The sequence below is a fragment of the Sceloporus undulatus genome, chromosome 5, assembly GCF_019175285.1.
Source record: "Sceloporus undulatus isolate JIND9_A2432 ecotype Alabama chromosome 5, SceUnd_v1.1, whole genome shotgun sequence".
Lineage (NCBI taxonomy): Eukaryota > Metazoa > Chordata > Lepidosauria > Squamata > Phrynosomatidae > Sceloporus > Sceloporus undulatus.
In genome coordinates, this window is record NC_056526.1 from 188,611,923 (window position 1) to 188,631,753 (window position 19,831).

The following is a 19,831-nucleotide window of genomic DNA, read 5'->3' on the forward strand; positions in this document are numbered from 1 at the left end:
TGAGTATATACACTATGTAGCCAGCATGGCAAAGTGGTTTGAGTGTTGGTCTAGACACTGGAGACCAGAGTTCAATTCCCGCTCGGCCATGAAACCTATTGGGTGACCTTGGTCAAGTCACATGCTCTCGTCCTCACGGGAAAGCAATGGCAAACCTCCTCTGAACAAATCTTGCCAAGAAAAGCCCACAATAAATTTTCCCTAGGGTTGCCATAAGTTGGAAACGACTTGAAGGCACACAACAACATGGAAATGTTACTATTTCTTATCAAATGATATCGGAAAGGATTGATCCTCTGCCACACCCAAATAAGATAGCCTTCCAACTTTTGGTTCATTCTCTGCCATAAGCGCATCACATACAGCCCTTGCTGTCCCTCTTTCAGAACAAGTCACTGTTCTAAAAGATCTGACATATCAGTGTTACTATTTCAGGGCAAGCAGGTAGGAACAAGATGAAATAGGCTTTGAGTGATGGTGAAGGAAGGAAGCCATTGGCGAAACAAGACTGCCTGGAGCTAATAGATTATTGCATGCCTTCCTTTGCCACTGCTGTGAGATCCTGGAATAAGTATGGCCACATTCATAATTCACCAGCAGGATTCTAGCTGCTGTGAATGTCTATCACCATTACATGATTTGCCACCTGCTGCGACAGCTGAGAAAATACGAAGTGTTACCTTTTAAAGAGCTTCATTACAAGACTGAAATTAAAGAGGGAGTAGAGTACGAGGAAGAAGCTGTTCCAGAGTCCAACCCAGGCGTAGAAAGCACTGAACTGCAAGTTGTAATCATCACAGATGCCCTTGATGACTGGAAACAAGAAAGCGTTGTGTATATATTACAGTAATAGTGACATCTCAGTTCCCGAATGGTGCTCTCAATACAGTTCAAATGGCAACATCCATCACTAAGGAGGAGTTTGAAAACTAAGGACTGTGTGGCCAAAGTCCTGGCTTTTGGGCACCCAGCAGAGACAAATGGATTTGTACAATTTAATCAATGAACATGATTCCCATCGCCATGTGAATGCTTTTTGCAAACCAAGTATAAAAATAATCCCCAAATATATAGCTTTTGCAATCTCAGATCAGCTGTGCTTCTTAAATTAATTTTTCTAAGCTTTGGTAAGAGTTCCAAGGATTTTTCTTTTTAATTCAGGTATTTTTTTTAATGGTGGTGGGCAAGATAATAAAAATGGCTAGAATACTGATGTTTGTAAATGTGCTTGCAGTTTCTTCCTTTTAAAATTACTTTTGACCCAATGTGAATGCCAGATTTGCATGTACTGAAAAAGCTTCCACTCATGGCAAGATCTGTTCAGAGAAGGCTTGCCATACCTTTCTCTGAGGCTGAGAGAGTGTCTCCCAGACAGGCCAAATGGCCCAACTTCTCCCCAGCCTTGTGTCATCCAGTTTAGATGACACAGGCCAAAACACCGGTGGCAGGATTGGGCTTCATTCTTCCTGTGCAGACATGGATCTGTAGGATCAGGTTTGACCCCAGGGTAAAGAGCCTTTACCCTGAGATAAAACAGTTCTGGTTTTCCATGGAGTTTCTAAGAAATTCCGTGCCACTGAAGCATCAGGAATAAACTGTTCTAGAAAATAGCCACTTAGCCCCCCAAAAAACCACAAAAAACCACTCTAGAATGTCTCATCCTCATGTGCTAATTTCCCATGTGCAGTCTGTGGGTCCCCTTATCCTTTTTATTTAAGCACATTTTTATTTAAGCAGGCATTCAACACACCAGGGTGGCATTTATAGAGTATGAGTGTTTTAGTTAGGTTTTTAAACTTCTATGTATTTTAATGTAATTTTATAATGTTTTAGATGATTTTAACTGTTTCAAATGTACTTTTTTTAAAAAAAAAATTAAATCTGTGAGCCGCCTTGGGTTCCTTCTGGGAGAAAAGTGGCACACAAATGAAATGAAATGTAATGAATAAATACATAATTCTAAGACATGTTACTCTCAGCTCACACTCGGATGGGTGTGTGAACATCTGCCTGTCCCTGTGCCAACCCAGGGACTAGCGCAGATGAGCACTGGGGGCAGGATAGCATGGAACCCAAATGAGAGCCAGCATGGTACAGTGGGCCCTTTGCATCCACTGGGCTTTGGTTCCAGGAACCCCCGTAGATACCAAAATCTGTGGATGTTCAAGTCCCATTAAATACAACGGATAGTAAAATGGAGATCCTTTTATAAAATGGCAAAATCAAGGTTTGCTTTTTGGAGTGTGTGTGTGTGTGTGTGTGTGTGTGTGTGTGTGTATATATATATATATATATATATATTCAAGCTGTGGGTGCCTGAATCCACGAATAAAGAATCAGTGGATATGGAGGGCCAACTGTATAGTGATTTTGAGGATTGGACTAAGACCCTCAGAGACCAGGGTTCTAACCCAGGCTCAGCCACAGAAACCCACGAGTCACACACTCTCTGAGCATCCCTTCAGGGGAAGGCCATGACAAAGCTGCTCTAAGTAAATCTTCCCAAGAAAACCTTGACATAAGTCCCCTGAATGATTGCCATAAGTCAGAAGTGTCTTGAAGGCACCCAGCACAACACAACACAACACAACAGAAACTCAAATATAAATTGGGTCAGTTGAGCGTGATGCACAGGGCAAGATCTCCAAAGAGGATTAGGCTTGGTGATGATGGATCTGAGCATGCATGTGTGGGTGTGCATGGGAGATATATACAAGGAAGTTTCTGGGATAAACTCACCATTGATGTAGAGTGCTAAAGGAGCTGTTGTTAATAGCACTACCAGTGGCTGGCCTGAGAATAGAGCATAAAGAAGCCCACCAATGCACTGACCCACAATGGTTTTCTGCACATCTGGAAATAAAAGCGCAAAGAGAGAGAAGATGTCTTAAAAATCAATTTTTATGTTGCTTGATCACGCATGTCCCGGTTTTTATCTGTGAAATGTTGGATCATAGCACAATAGTGATCAGCAAACCTGTCAACTTTATGGGTATGGAGGGGGAAAAGGAGAGACTCACCAATGACTCCTTCCGTGTTTTCATCATTTAGGGAGCCAAAAGCGATGGATGGCAGAAGGCAGGCGAAATACAGAAAGATCATGGTGGTGATGTACTTTCCTATGGCTTTGTTGTTTCCAATAATGCCTAAGAGAAAACCCCAAACAAATGTGAACATGATGAAAAAGCTGTTGGGATTAAAGCACTGTCAACTTAATGATTTTAATAAAAAAGGACAGACCTGTCAAATATTAAAACGCCTTCAAAGAATTCCTTCCCCTAAGACCAAATTTTGCTGTTCCAGCACTTATGAGTCTGGAGCAAAACAGGGCCACTCAAAGAAAAGGCAGAGAGGGTTATACCTAGGAGGCACCATTGGTGCAGGTGTCTAGAGACACCTTTGGCACACCAAGCCCTACTTTGGCACCCTACAAGGTGCATTCAGAACAGAACAGAAGGAGAGTCCTGACTCTACAGCAAAACCTCTACATTCGCTGGGGTTAGTGGCAAATAAAAAAAAGAAAGAGCAAATTAAAAAACATACTGTATATACTATTTTTTAACCTGAGATGACACTTGCCTGGGAATCTCTAGGTTCTCCAGCACAATTCTATTGTCAACATCCACTAGAAGTTGACCACAGAATTGCACTGGAAGATCTACAAATGCCTACAGAAGTGTTCTCTCTAGGACTTTCCAGTGCACCTTCTCATGGATTCTGACCACTGAGTCATGCTGAACAACCTAGAGATCCTAGAGAGACTGTATTAATCAAATCCGTGAATAATCAAATCTGCAAAAGTCAAAGCTGCAAACGTGGAGGGCCAACTGTACAGTTCTTTGCAGACTTGTAACAAGCTGTTGGTCTGCCAGCTGAAATGGAGATTCATCCATAGCCCTTTCCTCTTGCCTGCAGCTGAGACCATCAAAACTGGGGAAAATGTGCCCTTGTTTCCTGCCTGGAGATGACCCATAAGATGGCACCATGGGGATCAAAGTAGAATAATAGTCCTACAGTTCTATGAACAGGGCCCTTATATAAGTAAGCAGTCTTCTCCCTGCTGTGCAGACGGCAGAATAAGGGGAAGAGTGGTGGCAGGCCATGTTTGTTTCACACTTCTAATTCCATTGCTGGCTGCTTCCCAGTAAGTCCCAATAAATCTTTCCTAAACTTTATGGGTGGAGAAATTCACCTCTTCAGAAGAAGAGACTTGCTGGAGCAGAACGAAAGGACTTCTTAGGTTGCATCTACACTGCACAATTAATGCAGTTTGACAATGCTTTAACGGCCATAGCTCAATGCTATGGAATTCTAGAGTTTGTAGTTTTGTGAGCTATTTAGCCTTCCCTGTCAGAGAGCTCTGGTGACACAACAAAGTACAAATTCCAGGATTCCACAGCATCGGACCGTGAAAATTAAAGCAGTGTCAAACTGCATTAATTCTGCAACGTGGAAGCAGCCCCAGTGCTAGGCCAAGAGAGCTGGCAACCCTAGGAGGCTCCAAAGCAGAAGGCATAGTGGATCCCACAAAGGGGGAAAACTGGAAATACATTATATCAGAGAACACCACTTCAAGCTCTAGCTTTTGCTCCCCGGACAGTAAGACATTTTTCAAAAAACCCACGCATGAAGAAATGGACAGCAATAATGGAGCTGTGTTCAAGCACGAAAAAGGTTGTTCCGGGAGACTGATCAGACATCTGTAAAAATGTAAGACTTTTTTGCTTCTGTGCTCCCACATTATGTCAAGTTCTCCCAAGTCTGGCCTGAAGCTGGCAGCAGGCAGGAAGGAGAAATAATTCAGCCCAGCTCAACCAAAATCTGCTTGCGTTTCCTGAATATAAACGGAGGGCAGATGATCCGAATGAAGGATTTCCTCTTATTTGGCCAAAGACTGCCTGTGAAACAGCTGAGTAAGAAGACTTTGCAGCACCCTCCTTCTCTTCCCTCCCTTCCCAAAGATAACATTTTTTTTCCTTAAGAAAATGCTCGCAGGCAAGGAAGCGAAATGTGAAAAAATAAACACTTGGGGATTCTACAGGCTTGATAGCTGATATTCCTTTCAGCTATTATATCTTTCAGAGAGAAGATAAATTCACTGTAGAGAAGGGAAACACACGCACACCCCTACACACTCCCACACATGCAAAACACAGAATTAACCTAAGAAGAAACTACAGCATCCAATTTCCATCACAAGTTTTGCAACCTTCGTTTGCACACAAGAGCCCTTTCAAACCACAGAATTATAGCACTACGATGGTGCTTTGCGTAACGACAACAATACAGCGCTTGGACTGATCCATGTATAAGCCGGCCTGGGTTTTTGGTTTGCTTGTTTTGTCTAAAATTTCTAGACATATACATGAGTATACGCACGACTTCAAACTTGCAAAAGATTAGAGCCACAGTGTAGTTCTCATGGGGCAGTTGTGTAGGGCATGCAAATAGAAAAGAAAGAAAGAGCATCTGGGCACATGCTGGTTTGCACATTTGTGGCACCTGCCGTGCTGCAGAACTCTGCAAAAACATTAACACTCATTGAATAACACAACAACACTGTGAAGAAAAGCAAAAGAAGGAAGAAGCAAATCCAAGGGGGCAGCCAGTAGAAAAGAAGGGGCAACAACAAACGTTACTCCAAAGACCTCGCACACCATGCGGTCTCACAACTAAACAGCACAAGCGTGAGAGCCTATGACAACTGCATTTGCCGGCTCTTCAGAAAATAAATCACTGATATAGAGTATGATCATAATTGGCCTCTGTTATCTGCTCAAGCCCTGGGGATGGATTTAAAATGTAGGCGAGTTGCAAGAGACTTAGAGCCCTGTCCTTATTTTACCTTGTTAATGGGGAAAGAAAAGAAGAATAAACAACCACTGAAGAACTGTTCACCTGTAGCAATTCAAGGCAGATGGAAGTGTCTAGAATAGCTTTCCAGGTGTGTTGGGGGGCTGTGCGAGACACCCTTGTGAAGATAAATATGTGTACATAAAGTCACCAACTCACGGTTTTATTTAAGAGTGTTTGTAGGCTTTCTGCTGATCATGAAAATGAGTATAAAAACAAAAGCTAGAGAGGGAAGGAAGGAAGGAAGGAAGGAAGGAAGGAAGGAAGGAAGGAAAGCTGGCTTTGTGGCTTTGACTTTAGAGGAATTGATTATCCACAGATTTGATTAATATGTTCTCTCTAGGAACCTCTAGGTTCTCTAGCACAACCCTATGGTCAGCATCCAGCAGAAGCCACACTGGAGGACCTATAGGGAACACTCCCCTAGGCATTTGTAGATCCTCTAGCCCAGTTCTATGGTCAGTGTCCAGCACATGTTGACCACAGACTTGCTCTGGAGGAACTTGAGACAATGCTGTTGTTGTTGTTTTAAATTTGCGTGTTTTCCACTTTCAGGGGGCCCTGTGCCCCTAACTCCAGCTAATGCAGAGGGCCTACTGTATTCACACTACTTTACTTATTTATTTAGAGTATTCATACCAGACATGCAAGGAAAAGGGAATGGCAGTGGGGGAGAGAATTAAATTCAGTAGATACTGCCAGTTCTTCTCTCCCTCTGCAGCCAAAGCAGTGGCAATTGGGGTAGAGGGAGGACCTTTCATCTGTTTCCAAGCCTAGGCATGTTGCAACGGTGCCTGCCTCTTTTTCTCTCCCTTATATTTCTATAGTGCTATAGTTGTTGTTGTTGTGTACCTTCAAGTTTCTTCTGACCTATGGAGACCCTAAGCAGAACCTATCATGGAGTTTTCTCGCAAGATCTGCACAGAGGAGGTTTGCCATTTGCATTCTTCTGAGGCTGAGAGCATGTGACTTGTGCCAGGGGCCAGGGCACCCAGTTATTCCACTTTAAATGTTATAGCAACATCCTATGGGATCTTGGGATCTCCAGTTTAGGAGGAGGCATTCATGATTCCTAACCATAGTTCTCTAATTAATCATCTAACTACCAGGACCAGATTCCACAGAATGGAAAAAAGGCAGTTAAAGTGGAACCATAGTGCAATAATTGTATACTGTGAATGGGGAAGGAAGGAAGGAAGGAAGGAAGGAAGGAAGGAAGGAAGGAAGGAAGGAAGGGGAAGTGTGGACAATGCTACTGTGCAATTTCCATGCAACTGAGAGGTTAATGTTAGGGTAAATGCTTCCTTCCACACAACCTACAAGAACTTAATTTAGACTGTGCAGTCTCTGAAAACTAGCATGTTTTTAAAAGGAGAGCTAAAATTTTGCATGGCTGCGACTACACCCAAATGTTTAGTAGTGGCTTTCAGGATTCTCCAGTCTTATAATACACCATACATTTTAAATTCTTCTGGCTAAATAGCAAAGATGACCAACAGGCAAGGCACTGTGTATTCTAGAGTTGTGCGTACATCTGGGGTATATCTCCATGTCTAACCTGGTTCCTTAAGATACAGAAATATTGAAAATCCTGTTTATGAAAGAAGTTAAGTTAGAAATCCTGAAGCAGAGCTTTCTCCCACTCTTGTTTAAAAAGCCTTAACCACCTCCAAGTGAACAATTATGCTGAAGAAGCCTTCTTACCTGAGTGGGTTTTAATGTTGAGATGTTAAACTTTATTAGAACATGTTTCTGGCTTGTATCTTCAGATAATACAATTGACTTATTATTATTATTACACCTATATTTGTAATGTTTTGAATGACTGGTTGTAATTTTTAGGAACTTTTACAAGCTTAGTAAGCTGCCTACAACCAGCCATTAGACAGGGCATGAAATCTATAATGGAATATATAGAAACCACTCAGGAGCTTGCAAAAACAACTCACTCCCCTGTTTTCGTTCTCCATAAATCATTTTCCAGGAATCCCACCTCCTTCCTAATTTTTTTGCAGTCTTTCTAAAAGTATGTTAAGCACATTTATGTCAGTTTGCAGACGTGCAAAATTATTTTAACAGTTAGAAATAGCCCTCAACTGCCACATGGGGCTGAGGAAGGCATCACAATGAGGAAAAAAGGCAAGCAAAAAGAATTACATCTGTGTCCCCAAAGGAGGATGAGGCCAGCACACAACTGTTTTGAAGTCTGTAATACTGAGCTTTATACAAGTTGTTGAGATGTCCAAGGTCCAAAATAGCTTAAAGTAATAAACTGAATGGGAAGCCAACATGGCATAGTGTCTTGAATGCTGGACTGTGACTCTGGAGACCAGGGTTCAAATCCTAGAAACCCACTGGGTGACCATGGGCAAGTCACACTCTCTCAGCCTCAGAAGACAATGGCAAACTTCCCTCTGATAGATTCACCTTAGGGTCAACATAAGTAAAAAATGACCTGAAGGTACACAACAAGTAAGCTGAATTTGGCCTAAATATCATAAAGGCACCAGATCCCATTTGATCTCGTAAGCTAAGTAGGATCAGCCCTGGTAGTTCTTGGATGTGGGACCACCTGATATTATGGGCTATATTTCAGAGGAAGAAATTGGCAAAAACCTCCTCTGAAGATTCCTTGCCTAAGAAAACTCTGTGAAATTCATGCTGTTGCCATAAAGTCAACAGGCAACTTGAAGGCACATGCAGTACTTCTTGTCTTACTCTCCCTAGTTTACCTTTCCCATGGCTCTTTTGTGGCGCCATCATGTTTGCTTACAAGCAGCAATGCTGTTCCCCCGACACTTTTAAATTTAACTCTGTGCAAGTGAAGGAAAACACTGTGGCCAAAGCAAAGAGCTGGAGCATTGTAGAGACAACTGTCCCTAAACCTTGGGCTCAGTGTTTGGGGACCCACTCAGCACCCTGTTTGAAATACACCTGGCACTGTTGCATCACTGATGTAGCATTGAAATGAACAAAATCTGAGCTTAGCACCAGTGCTGGGATCCGAGGCTGTCTGGAGCGCTACATAAACTGCCCTGAGCCTCTCGGAGGAAGAGAGGAATGCAAGGGCCATAAATAAAGGAAAGCCCAGTGGAAGTATAGCAGATACTGTAGGTATGGCAGAATTGGCCCTAGACATTTATAAATCAGACTCTGTGCTGAGATTTAAAAAAAAAAGTCTTGTTTACATTAGAATTACTGACTTCAGCAGATGAACTTTTGCAATATATTCATTCTTCCAGAGTTGTTCCCAAGTCTAGAAAAGATTCATGTCTCTGCAATGCAAAAATGAGCAACAGCCCGCTATCAGTCTGTCTCTGACTTGAGGAGACACCCTCTTTCCCTTCACTTGGTGTTTCTTTCAAAATCACAGCATCTGAGTCAGAGGAGAAACTGACACCTCTCCTCCCTCATCCCATGGTACATACTGCCCAAGGTCAACTAAGGACTTGATCACACCAACCTTCTGTCCTGCCACAATTGTGCTAGATTAAGAATGGAAGCATACTGATTTGGTATCATTTCTTATCACATTTCCCCCCACGAGAGCGCTTTGGAAATCTGTGGATGCATGATCTGTTTTCCGCACTCCCAAATGCCGCCTTTTGGGAGGAAGGGGAGGATGAGTGATCGTGAATGCCAACCGCCTCCCAAATGTGCACACAGCAGCTGGCTTCAGGAAGCTGTTGGCAGCCACAATTGCTGTAAAGAGAGAGAGGAGCAGAAATGTGACTGCCTGAGAAGCAGAACTAGAATGGAAGGGACCTATTGCATAAAGGCAGTAATGGAATAGCAGTGAGACTGAGAGCCTATTGATGGGTTTTGCCCATCAATTAAAAGGTGCACTATAGTAGTGAATGGAATGCAAGGCAGCAGCAGGTTGGACACGATGTTTCCTTGCGCCCAGCATACAGTTTCCTGAAGTAGTTATCCAACTACTTCTGCAAGCAGGACATGAAGGCAACAGCCACCTCCTGCTGTTAAAGAGCCCTAGCAGAGCTGTGATTGAACAGACCAAAGACCTGCCCATTCCAGCATTTGGTTCCCAAAGTGAATAACAGAGTTGGAAGTGGCCCCAAGGGCCATCCAGTTTAACCCCATTCTGCCATGCAGGAAGACACCATTCAAGCACCCCCAGCATATGGCCATCCAATCTCTGTTTAAAAACGTCCAAAGAAACAGAACCCACCACTCTCTTGAGGCAGCATGTTTCACTGTGGAACAGTTTTTACCACCAGAAAGTTTTTCCTAACGTTTAAATGGAATCTCTTTTCCTGCAGCTTGACTCCATTGTGCCATTTCCTAGTCTCTAGAACAGCAGAAAACAATATTGCTCCATTCTCATCATGACATCCCTTCCAATATTTAAACATGGCTATCATGTCACCTCTTAACCTTCTCTTCTCCAGGCTTAACATACCCAGTCCCTAAGCTGCTCCTCACAGGGTCATCCAAACACTTCTGGGAATACCGCACCCTCCTGGCCACATTCCCTAGCCATTGATACAGTTAAGCACAGTATATCTCTGCACGACACATAGCAATCGAGTGGCATTACTGTTCTCAACTTGGATGTTCCATGTAGCTTCTGCAGCTAGCCAATGTTTACAATACCTTTCACAAAACTCATCTCTGATTGCAGAAGTGACAGCCAGAATGAATGCTCAGACAACCATGGCAAATATATTCCTTTATATCAACATATGCCCAGTGCCTGGGTACATTAAATTTTCCAGAAATAATGTTACAAATAGCTCAATGGCACTACCTTCCCTTCCCCTCCCACTGGGTCATTGTATGCATTGAGTCTTTTCTCATTGTCCAAAGATCCACAATGACTCAAAATATCACATTCTTCTTCATGCTTGGCTTCTAAGTTTTGGAAATTCAAAGCTCTCCCGCACCTCCGCATCACTTTTGCTCCATGGATGGCAGCCTTCATTCAGACACAACTTATGAGGCACATTTTTAAGAGCAGGTCTCTGACAGTTTGGGAACAATAGTGTCTTTTCAATCTATCCCCCAACCAAAATACCCTTTCCTCTTCAGATCAGTAATGTTAAACCAGCAGGAATTCATCTGCAATACTAGCTGGCACTCTGTCAGAAATTTTGGAAGGCACAAGTTCAACTTATGCCTGCATCATTTACTTTTTTAGTTGCTGCAAAGGTTGGAATTCTCTACTAATGGCTCAATGGCCAAAATTCTCCCCCCAGCAAAACCTTGCCTTTTAAGTTGCTGAAGCAATCCTACCATGGCTATTAAATGGCTGGTGAGCAGCCAAGCAGCGTCCAGGTATCTTCTTATAGCTCGGAGGTGGGCAGATGAACCCCCTGTGAGCTAGCCCCTTGAGCAAGCCCACAGATCTCAATTTTCCTCTGCAGTCCTTCTCAAAATGGCGTCAGGAAGTAGCATTGTGGCACTACTTGTCTCTATTTTGAGAGGGACTGCAGAAGAAAATGAAGGTACTAGTGGGGTAGTACAGGGTTCTTATATGTTTGGGGGGGGTGAGGTGGCAGTACTTTTGTGTATTTTCGTGCATTTTGGGGTCTTTTTTATGTGGTTTGGGAGCGAAAAATGCCCCCAAATCCACTGTGTGTGTGTAGGGTGGCGAGGTGGTCTTTGGGATTGGTGAAGGGTTTCATGGGTCACAGAAGTGGAGTTCAGGACCCACATATGGCCTACAGGCCTACACTATACCTACCACGCCAACACCAACAACAGCTTGAGAAGATGCAAGCCTGTGACTAACATCATCATTTCATTATTCTTTCTCCTTTGTATGACTCTTAACACCTTTGCCTGACGAAGAAGCAATAGATTTTCAAAAATTTGCATCATGTATTTCATGCATTTTGGTTGGTTGATTAAAGACATCACAGTTTCGTGGCTTTTGGATGTTATTACAGTCGTCCCTCTACATTTGCAGCTTTGACTTTTGCAGATTTGATTATTCACAGATTTGATTAATATGTTCTCTCTAGGAATCTCTAGGTCTTTCAGCATGACTCCATGGTCAACATCCGCCCAAAAGTCATGCTGACGGACCTAGAGATTCCTAGAGAGAACACTTGCCTAGGCATCTGTAGGTCCTCCAGTGCAATTTTATGGTCAAAGTCTAGCAGATGTCAACCACAGAGTTGCCCCGGAGGAACTAGAGATTCTGAGAAGAGTTCTCTCAGGTAAAAAGAAATGTGGTTTTTATTTGTGGTTTCCCACTCTGTGGCCCATCATTTCCAAGCTCTGCCCTATGCAGATGAAAGCTTTGTTGAGTTTGGTCTGAAAACACTTTACTATTGGGCTACAAAATGGACAACCACAACATACCTGCATCTGCAGTAGACATCAACTTTTCTAGTACAGCTGAAGTGAAAATCAGGTTAGGGAAGGCTGTTTTAACTACCACTATAGGGCATTTCTAAGATGGGCAGAAGGCATTTTGTATCTGAAGAAAAATGGCTGGCACATCACGGGAGTATCCTGACCATTTCCAATATGAAAAGGGACCTTGTAGCACCTTTGAGACTAAGGCTGCATCCACACCACAGAAATAATCCAGTTTGACACCACTTTAACTGCCATGGCTCAATGGTATGGAATTTTATTAGACATTTAGCCTTCTCTGCCAGAGAGCTCTGGTGCCACAATACACTACAATTCCCAGAATTTCATAGCATCAAGCCTTGGCAGTTAAAGTGGCATCAAACTGGATTATTTCTGCTGTGTGGGTATGGCCTAACTGATTTTCCAGACTAACATGGATATATCTTTGAATTCTGAACATTTCCAAAATATTATTCATCACTCCCCCAAAACACGTGGACAGTTTGGAGACCGTGCCAGTTTGTCAAAGTGTGCAAATTCATCTCAGTGTCCCCCTGTTCCAAAAGTAGTGAAAATGCCATTGCTGCTGGGGTTTCTCATGCAAATCAGCCTGCAGTACGCCACTTATGCATGACAATTGATTTCTCTGTGCATGGATTATCTTCCTCTGGATCAGAGAAAAATTACCAACAGCCAAAGCCTCGGTGGAGGACATTGTAAATCATATGTAAATCTAGCATTCTCGTGCATCAGGGTTTGGTGCTTCATTTTAAAACGCCTACAGACGCCTGCTGCAAACGTCCCAGGAGAAAAGAGAGAAAGCTCTGTAAACAGGACATGGTACTACAAGAACTCCCGTAAACAATGGCTTACCTACCATCAGTGAAGTCTAGAGCGTAGACTGGAAATCTTCGTGCAATGTCATCAAAAATTCCTTTGCCAACATTGAAGAACTCGTGGAGCTAAAGAAAGGACGGAAATGTTATTTCAGTTCAGAAAGGCCCATCTATTGTTGAAAGAAAGAGAGATCCTGGGGCAAGACAGGGCAGCCAGTGACTTTCTTTTTTAAAGGGGCCATTCACAGGAGTTGTTAAAAACCAGGCAGCCCATCCATGTATCCTCTCCAACAGGTTCTTTCTTTCTACAGCAGTTTTCTATACATAACTTTTCATTTTCTTTAATAAGATTTATAAAAAAGGTCCAGAAAATAACACACACACACACACACACACATATATATATATATGTGTGTGTGTGTGTGTGTTTTCAAAATATATAAAACAAGATATATAAATATTAGACAAGCTAATAAAACGTTTGTATCATATTTCTTCAGTTCCTTTGCTGTGATCTTCTACCAGTTATTAAATCACTTTTTGACTTCCTTCCACCTCACTGTTGGTTATTTCTTTGTTTAAATTCTCCCTTCCTATTTTCTGTTCTTATCAGCTATATTACCATACACATTTATCATCAATTTTTCTATCCATTAATCGTTTGGTTCCTGAGTCTTATGATTTAAAGTTGACTTAAGGCAATGCACACATAAGCATGCAGACATATTCATATACATCAGACTTATTGAATATTTATAGTTAACTATATGCATGTATATGTTTAAGTGTTGAGTCTTATGTTGAACCTTAAATTATTTTGTACTGGAGAGTGATAAAAGGGAGATAAATTCTCTTTTTGAGAATGTTTTCTTTCTTTTTGATTGAACTGAACTCCTGCTCTTTTCAACAGTGTTCTCGTACTTTTGATTTAAAACATTTCTTGGAAGTATTCCCCTCAATAAATCTTTTCGGCCTTTAAAAGAGAAACATGGACACAGTTGTATTTTTGTGAGGAGGAGAGGAGAGGTTTCTGAAGATGATGCAACTAGTCCTTGAACCATAAAATAAAGGAATAACTGCTTTCTAAATCCACCCCCAGCCAATTAAATCCTTTTAAGTTCTCAAAACAAGCCAATAAACAACAGATGATGAATTGAAAGCTGTGAAAGGTCAATTAATTCTAATCCTTTTGTTTCCCAAGAAACTTTCTGGGCTTACACAGTTATTCTATTACCAGATAGGGTCTTTGGTCCCTCTTGCTCAGTACTGGACAGGCAGCATGCATGAGATTCAAATTCAGAATGGAGCAAGCTTGTTTTCTGCTGCTCCAGAGAACAGGACCTGGAACAATGGATGCAAGCTACAGGAAAAGAGATTCCAGCTCAACATTAGAAGGAACTTCCTGACAGTAAGGGCTGTTCCGACAGTGGAACACACTCCCTCAGGGTGTGGTAGAGTCTCCTTCTTTGGTGGTCTTTGAACAGAGGCTGGATGGCCATCTGTTAGGGATGCTTTGATTGAGAGTTCCTGCATGGCAGAATGGGGTTGGACTGGATGGCCCTTGCAGTCTCTTCTATGATTATACTGACACAACACGACAATGCCAGGGGCCTGTTCATACTGCAGAACCATAGCACTATGCTTCCACTTTAACTGCCATGGCTGCAGCCTATGGAAAACTGGTATGGTTGGCCCTCCTTATCCACACATTTTCTATCCATGGATTTAAGCATCCATGACTTGAATATATTCCAAAAAATGTATAAATTCCAAATTGCAAACCTTGATTTTCCATTTTATATAAGGGGTACTATTTTGCTCTGCTATTATATTTAATGAGAGCTCAGCATCCATGGATATGGTTATCTATGGGGGATCCTGGAACCAAACCCCAGCAGATAACAAGGTCCCAATGTATTTATAGTTTCAGTAAGGTACAAGAGTTCTCTGGCTGGGAATTGGAAATGACCCTCTTTAACTGCAAATTCTAGGATTTCACAGTGTTGCCATGGCAGTTCAAGTGGAAACATACCACTATCATTCACACGAAAGAGGCCTTGGGTTTTCAGCATGCCAAACATGAACTCCATCGCTGAGCTAAGGTCTCTCCCCTCAAATGCTTTATTTTCACCATCCTGGGGTCTCAGATGAGGCTGAGGGTCAGAGGCCGGTGGGGTCAGTACAAAGGTAGCATTGTATGCCTTCAGATCTATTTTAGCCAGGGGCTTGACAAGTGCCATTTTTTTTGGATTACAATTCCAAGAAGCCTCCCACAAAGGTGGTACAAAAAGCTGATCTAGGGACGACAGGGTACACAACGTGCATCTGTCGACAAAGTCAACCAATGGCTCTGGCCTGAGGGTCTCTCCTGCTCCGCCTGTCCTTTGCTATTGGCCCACCTCTCTCTTCCCTCTAAGCCTTTCAGGACCTCATCGTCATCATTTTTCTTGACTTGCAGAACAATTTCTAATCCCAAGATCTCTTTTTCCTCTCTGGGAATTATGGTTTTTGCTCCTCTGTCTCAAAAACATAGCTTTGCAAGTGGTGGGGAGAAAGTGAGGTTGGACGTTAAGATCTTAACAGAAGAGATCTGAAGGATGTGAGCTTGGAAAGGATAAATGTACTTGTTGTAAAACAGATCCCTACAGAGGAAGTCAAAAGGAGAGCCCAAAAGCCTTTAACGTGTGGCGTTCTCCCTCATCTAGCACCAAGGAGGAGTATTCCTTTTGGATCCTGTCACTGGGAGGGAGGAAGAGGAAACAAATAAACATAGGAAACTTATGCCCAGTGAGAGCATTGGTCGAGCTAACCTAAGAGTAGGAAAGGGTGTATTTATGGGATATGTGTGAGCACAAAATGAAGGCATCCCCCAGCAAATAAGATTTTACTTCCCCAAATTAAATTCTCCTTCCATCCCTAAATTTCCAGCTTGGCAGTACTCCATACCTTATCTCAGGCATTAATCAGAATGGAGACTAAAGTCAAGAAATCAGAAGAAGACCAGGACTTGGAAGAGCAGCTATGAAGGAACTAGAAAAGATCTTAAAGGGCAAAGATATATTATTGAATCCTAAGGTTAGGTTTGTCCATGCCATCGTACTTCTCATTGCTATGTATGATTGTGAACACTGGACAGTGAAGAAAGAAGATAGGAAAAGAATGAACTCATTTAAGATGTGGTGCTGGAGAAGGCTCTACAGATAATGTGGGTGGCCAAAACCACAAATAAATGGGTCCTAGAACAGATCAAGCCTGAACTCTCCCTAGATGTCAAGATGATTAAACTGGGGCTGTTGTACATTGCCCATATCATGCCCATATGTAGTGATATGGTGATATCTAGTGAGACACAACAGAAAAGACAATAATGGCTGGTAACTAAGTGAGAAGGCAGTAGAAAAGGAGGAAGACTGCATTTGAGATGGACTGACTCAGTCAAAGAAGATTGGAATTTGTTTATTGTTTAGTTGCAGTTACATTAGAGGTATAAATCAGTACAGTGGGGTCTTGGTATCTGCTGGGGTTTGGTTTCAGGACCACCATGGATACCAAAATCTGTGGACGTTCAAGTCCCATTAAATACAACGGATAGTAAACTGCTACCCCTTATTTAAAATGGCAAAATCAAAGTTTGCTTTTTGGAATTTTTAAAAAATATTTTCAAGCTGAATCCGTGGATGAAGAATCTGTAGAAACAGAGGGACTGACTGTACTTGGTTTTATAACACAAAGAGAGTGCATATGTAGTAGAAGCTAATATATATTAACATATTAGGAAGTATAGAAATAGTAGTTTACCTGAATCAGGGATGGGACCAGTAATGTTTGTTTAGTAGCTCGGTTAGTTGTTGTTTTTTAAATTAAATTTTGTACTATTGTTGATGCTCATAGATAGATTGATAGATAAATATAATGCTTGTTTTACATTTATATAAAAATGTTTTGTTTGTGTCTACGTCTAATGAAAATGTTTTTTAAAAGTAGCCTGTACTCCTGATGATGATGCTCCTCTTTACATGCTACTATTCTGAGAGCTAAAGAAAACACCCTTAAGCATACTCTGTCCCTGAAGTCTTGCCTGGGGTGGACAGATATAATTAGTCAGCAACCCTGAGGCAATGCACATATCGCACCGTCTGGATTTGCTTCCATGGGACCTTCTTGGATGAACATCCAGAAACCCTTCACTTTACTTCTCAAGACCTGTGTCTCAATTTCAGGGCTGGGCAACTATGTAGGGGCAAGGACTAATTTTAAATGCTGTGACTTTAAGTATTGAAGGGGCGTCACACTGAGGATGGAGCAAGCTTGTTTTCTGCTGCTTCAGAGAATAGGACCCGGAACAATGGATGCAAGCTCCAGGAAAAAAAGATCCACCTCAACATTAGGAGAAACTTCCTGACCATAAGAGCTGTTTGACAGTGGAACAGACTCCCTTGGAGTGAAGCAGAGTTTCTTCTTTGGCTGGATGGCCATCTGTCAGGGAAGCTTTGATTGAGAGTTCCTGCATGGCAGGGAGTTGGACTGGATGGCCCTTATAGTTCTTCCAACTCTACCATTGTTTTATTTTTTGATTCTGTGACCCTGTCATGTCATTTCTGGCCATAATTTTTACATGATTTTTTGCCCCAAAAGTTTAATTTTACGATTCTGTGGGTTTAGTAAAGTAAAAGTTTGCAGGCGCTTTTCCACTTCTTTTCTTTTTTCACCTCTTGATTGGTTTTGGGTGGGGAAAATATCACCGGAAAAAACATCCAAGAGGTTTGTTTATTTTCAAAAAGGGGTTCAGGAGACTTTTGTGGATTGGAAGGCAGCTTGGGGACCACAACACTGGTTTTGGGAGGCCACATTTTCACCACACCAGGGATGTAGCCAAGGGGGGGGGGGTTCTTGGGGTCCAGACCCCCCCCTCCATTAGAAAAATGAATGGTACGTGCTGCTGCGCCACTGCACCCAAGCATCATTATAATGGTGGCACTTAGTCTGGACCCCCCCTTCCCAAAATCCTGGCTATGTCCCTGACCACACCGCTTGGGTGCTCACCGTACATACCTTGAGAGGCTTGTGGCCATGTGTTTTGTGGCCATCTGTCACCGCTGAGGGCCTCTGGTTTACTACAGTCAGGAGATGACGCTGGTGGACCAAGGCTTCTTTGAACTCTTCTTCCGTTTTGGTTTCTAGAAGCTTCTGCCGGAAGGTGATATCTGAGAACATGGTGGCAAACGTCCGTCCCACTTCTGTGGCGGTTTTAGTACTTTTCTGAGAGAAACAAACCAAGTTGTTTATTGGAGATCTGTTGTATCTATACCATGGCCTGAATATTACACTATGTTTTAAACTGACCTTTCCCATACCTGTCACTCTCCATTCTCTGGGATAGCTGTGGATGATGGACATTGCAGCCAAAAACCTTGCAGGGTGTCAGGCTGGGGAAAGCCTATCCTCGCTAATCCTGAGTGAAGCACAGTTTGTAGCCTTATTGAAGTCCTCAGAAATATTATCTATCAAACACTGAGGTTTCTCAGCTCCCTTGAAATCAACAAGGAGTTCATTACTTTAGCAAGACAGGAGCCGTACCAACTGCAACTTCAGATCCGTGGTCCTCACTCCAGGGGCCTGTCTGTGGTTTTTGGGTGACAGTATGAAATAGAAGTGGCCAACTGCAGGGGGTCAAGGGGCCAATCTTCATCCCGTGAAAGTCACCAAGGGCACAAGGACCACCAAACATTTCCAAAACCAAAACAAAGGAAATTCTGAAAGCAGATCGCAAGTCCATTTTTTATTTGAAAAATGGCTGTGTGTGTGTATTCGCTGTGAAGCAGTCAAGGGGGTCCATCAAAAAGGTACTCTTTCCAAATGTTGGGATTAGGCTTGATCATTACAGCCCTCCAAGTGAGCCCTAATTTCAAACGTTTCTTTTGGTTTTATTGTTGCTTGGCACTATTATTGCTGTGTTTCGTGATGTTGAATATTGTCCTACACTGTCTTCAAAGGGCTGACCATTAAAAAACAGTTTCTTGTTTTAAAAAACAGTTTCGGGTGGAAGATATGGTATGTGGAAGATGGGATTTGAATGTAGATACAGTGGGCACTTCTTATCTGCTGGGGTTTGGTTCCAGGACCCCCCACGGATAACAAAATCGGTGCATGCTCAAGTCCCATTAATGGAAAAGGAAAGTGGTGTCTCTTATATAAAATGGAAAATCAAGGTTTGCTCTTTGGAATTTATAGTTTTTAAAAATATTTTCAAGCCGTGGATGCTTGAATCCATGGATAAAAAATCTGTGGATAAGGAGGGCTGACTGTATTTATGTATGAGTCATTGTTGACTTGCGTATGTGTTTTTAATTTGTACTTAATTTTTTTATGTCTAATAAAATAAAAAAAATACAGTATGTGCTATGCAAAAAAATAGTTTCTAGATCTTTTGAACAAACAAACCATAAAACAACTGCGTATTCTAACCAAAAAGGAGGCATGGGTCTTTTCTTTTTATTCTGGCTTTAAAAATATTAAAATCAGGGCCAATCTTTTGCGTTTGTCCAAAGAAGAGGGGATCTATGTGAGCTAAGGAGGAGGAAAGCATACCATTTTTGGAGGCGCAAGGACCAAGATGACGAATCGCACTTCGCAGGAGTTCTCCCCCCAGTTCTGCGGCCTCTCCAGCCGGCTGATGCAAACATGACGGCGCTGGAGGGATTTTATAGTGCAACTGTCAAACAAAGACAGAAATATTTCAGCACAAGAAGAAACCCATGGGACTCTTGGGATGCATCCACACAGCAGAAATAAAGCAGCTTGACACCACTTTAACTGCC

The 19,831-nt window shown here is 42.3% G+C and overlaps 1 protein-coding gene across 5 annotated transcripts in view; it reads right to left on the reverse strand.

The window, feature by feature from the left end:
- The window catches only part of SLC4A11 (solute carrier family 4 member 11), a 207,046-nt gene that overhangs the window by 31,245 nt on the left and 155,970 nt on the right, over positions 1-19,831 (reverse strand). For all 5 annotated transcript variants that reach the window (XM_042470069.1, XM_042470067.1, XM_042470065.1 and 2 more), the window contains exons 7-12: positions 19,602-19,725; positions 18,066-18,272; positions 13,055-13,139; positions 3,021-3,146; positions 2,740-2,853; positions 681-813 (exon numbers count right to left, since the gene is read on the reverse strand). In XM_042470069.1, the coding sequence (XP_042326003.1) occupies positions 681-813; positions 2,740-2,853; positions 3,021-3,146; positions 13,055-13,139; positions 18,066-18,272; positions 19,602-19,725 (789 nt within the window). The remainder of the gene's footprint in view (positions 1-680; positions 814-2,739; positions 2,854-3,020; positions 3,147-13,054; positions 13,140-18,065; positions 18,273-19,601; positions 19,726-19,831) is intronic.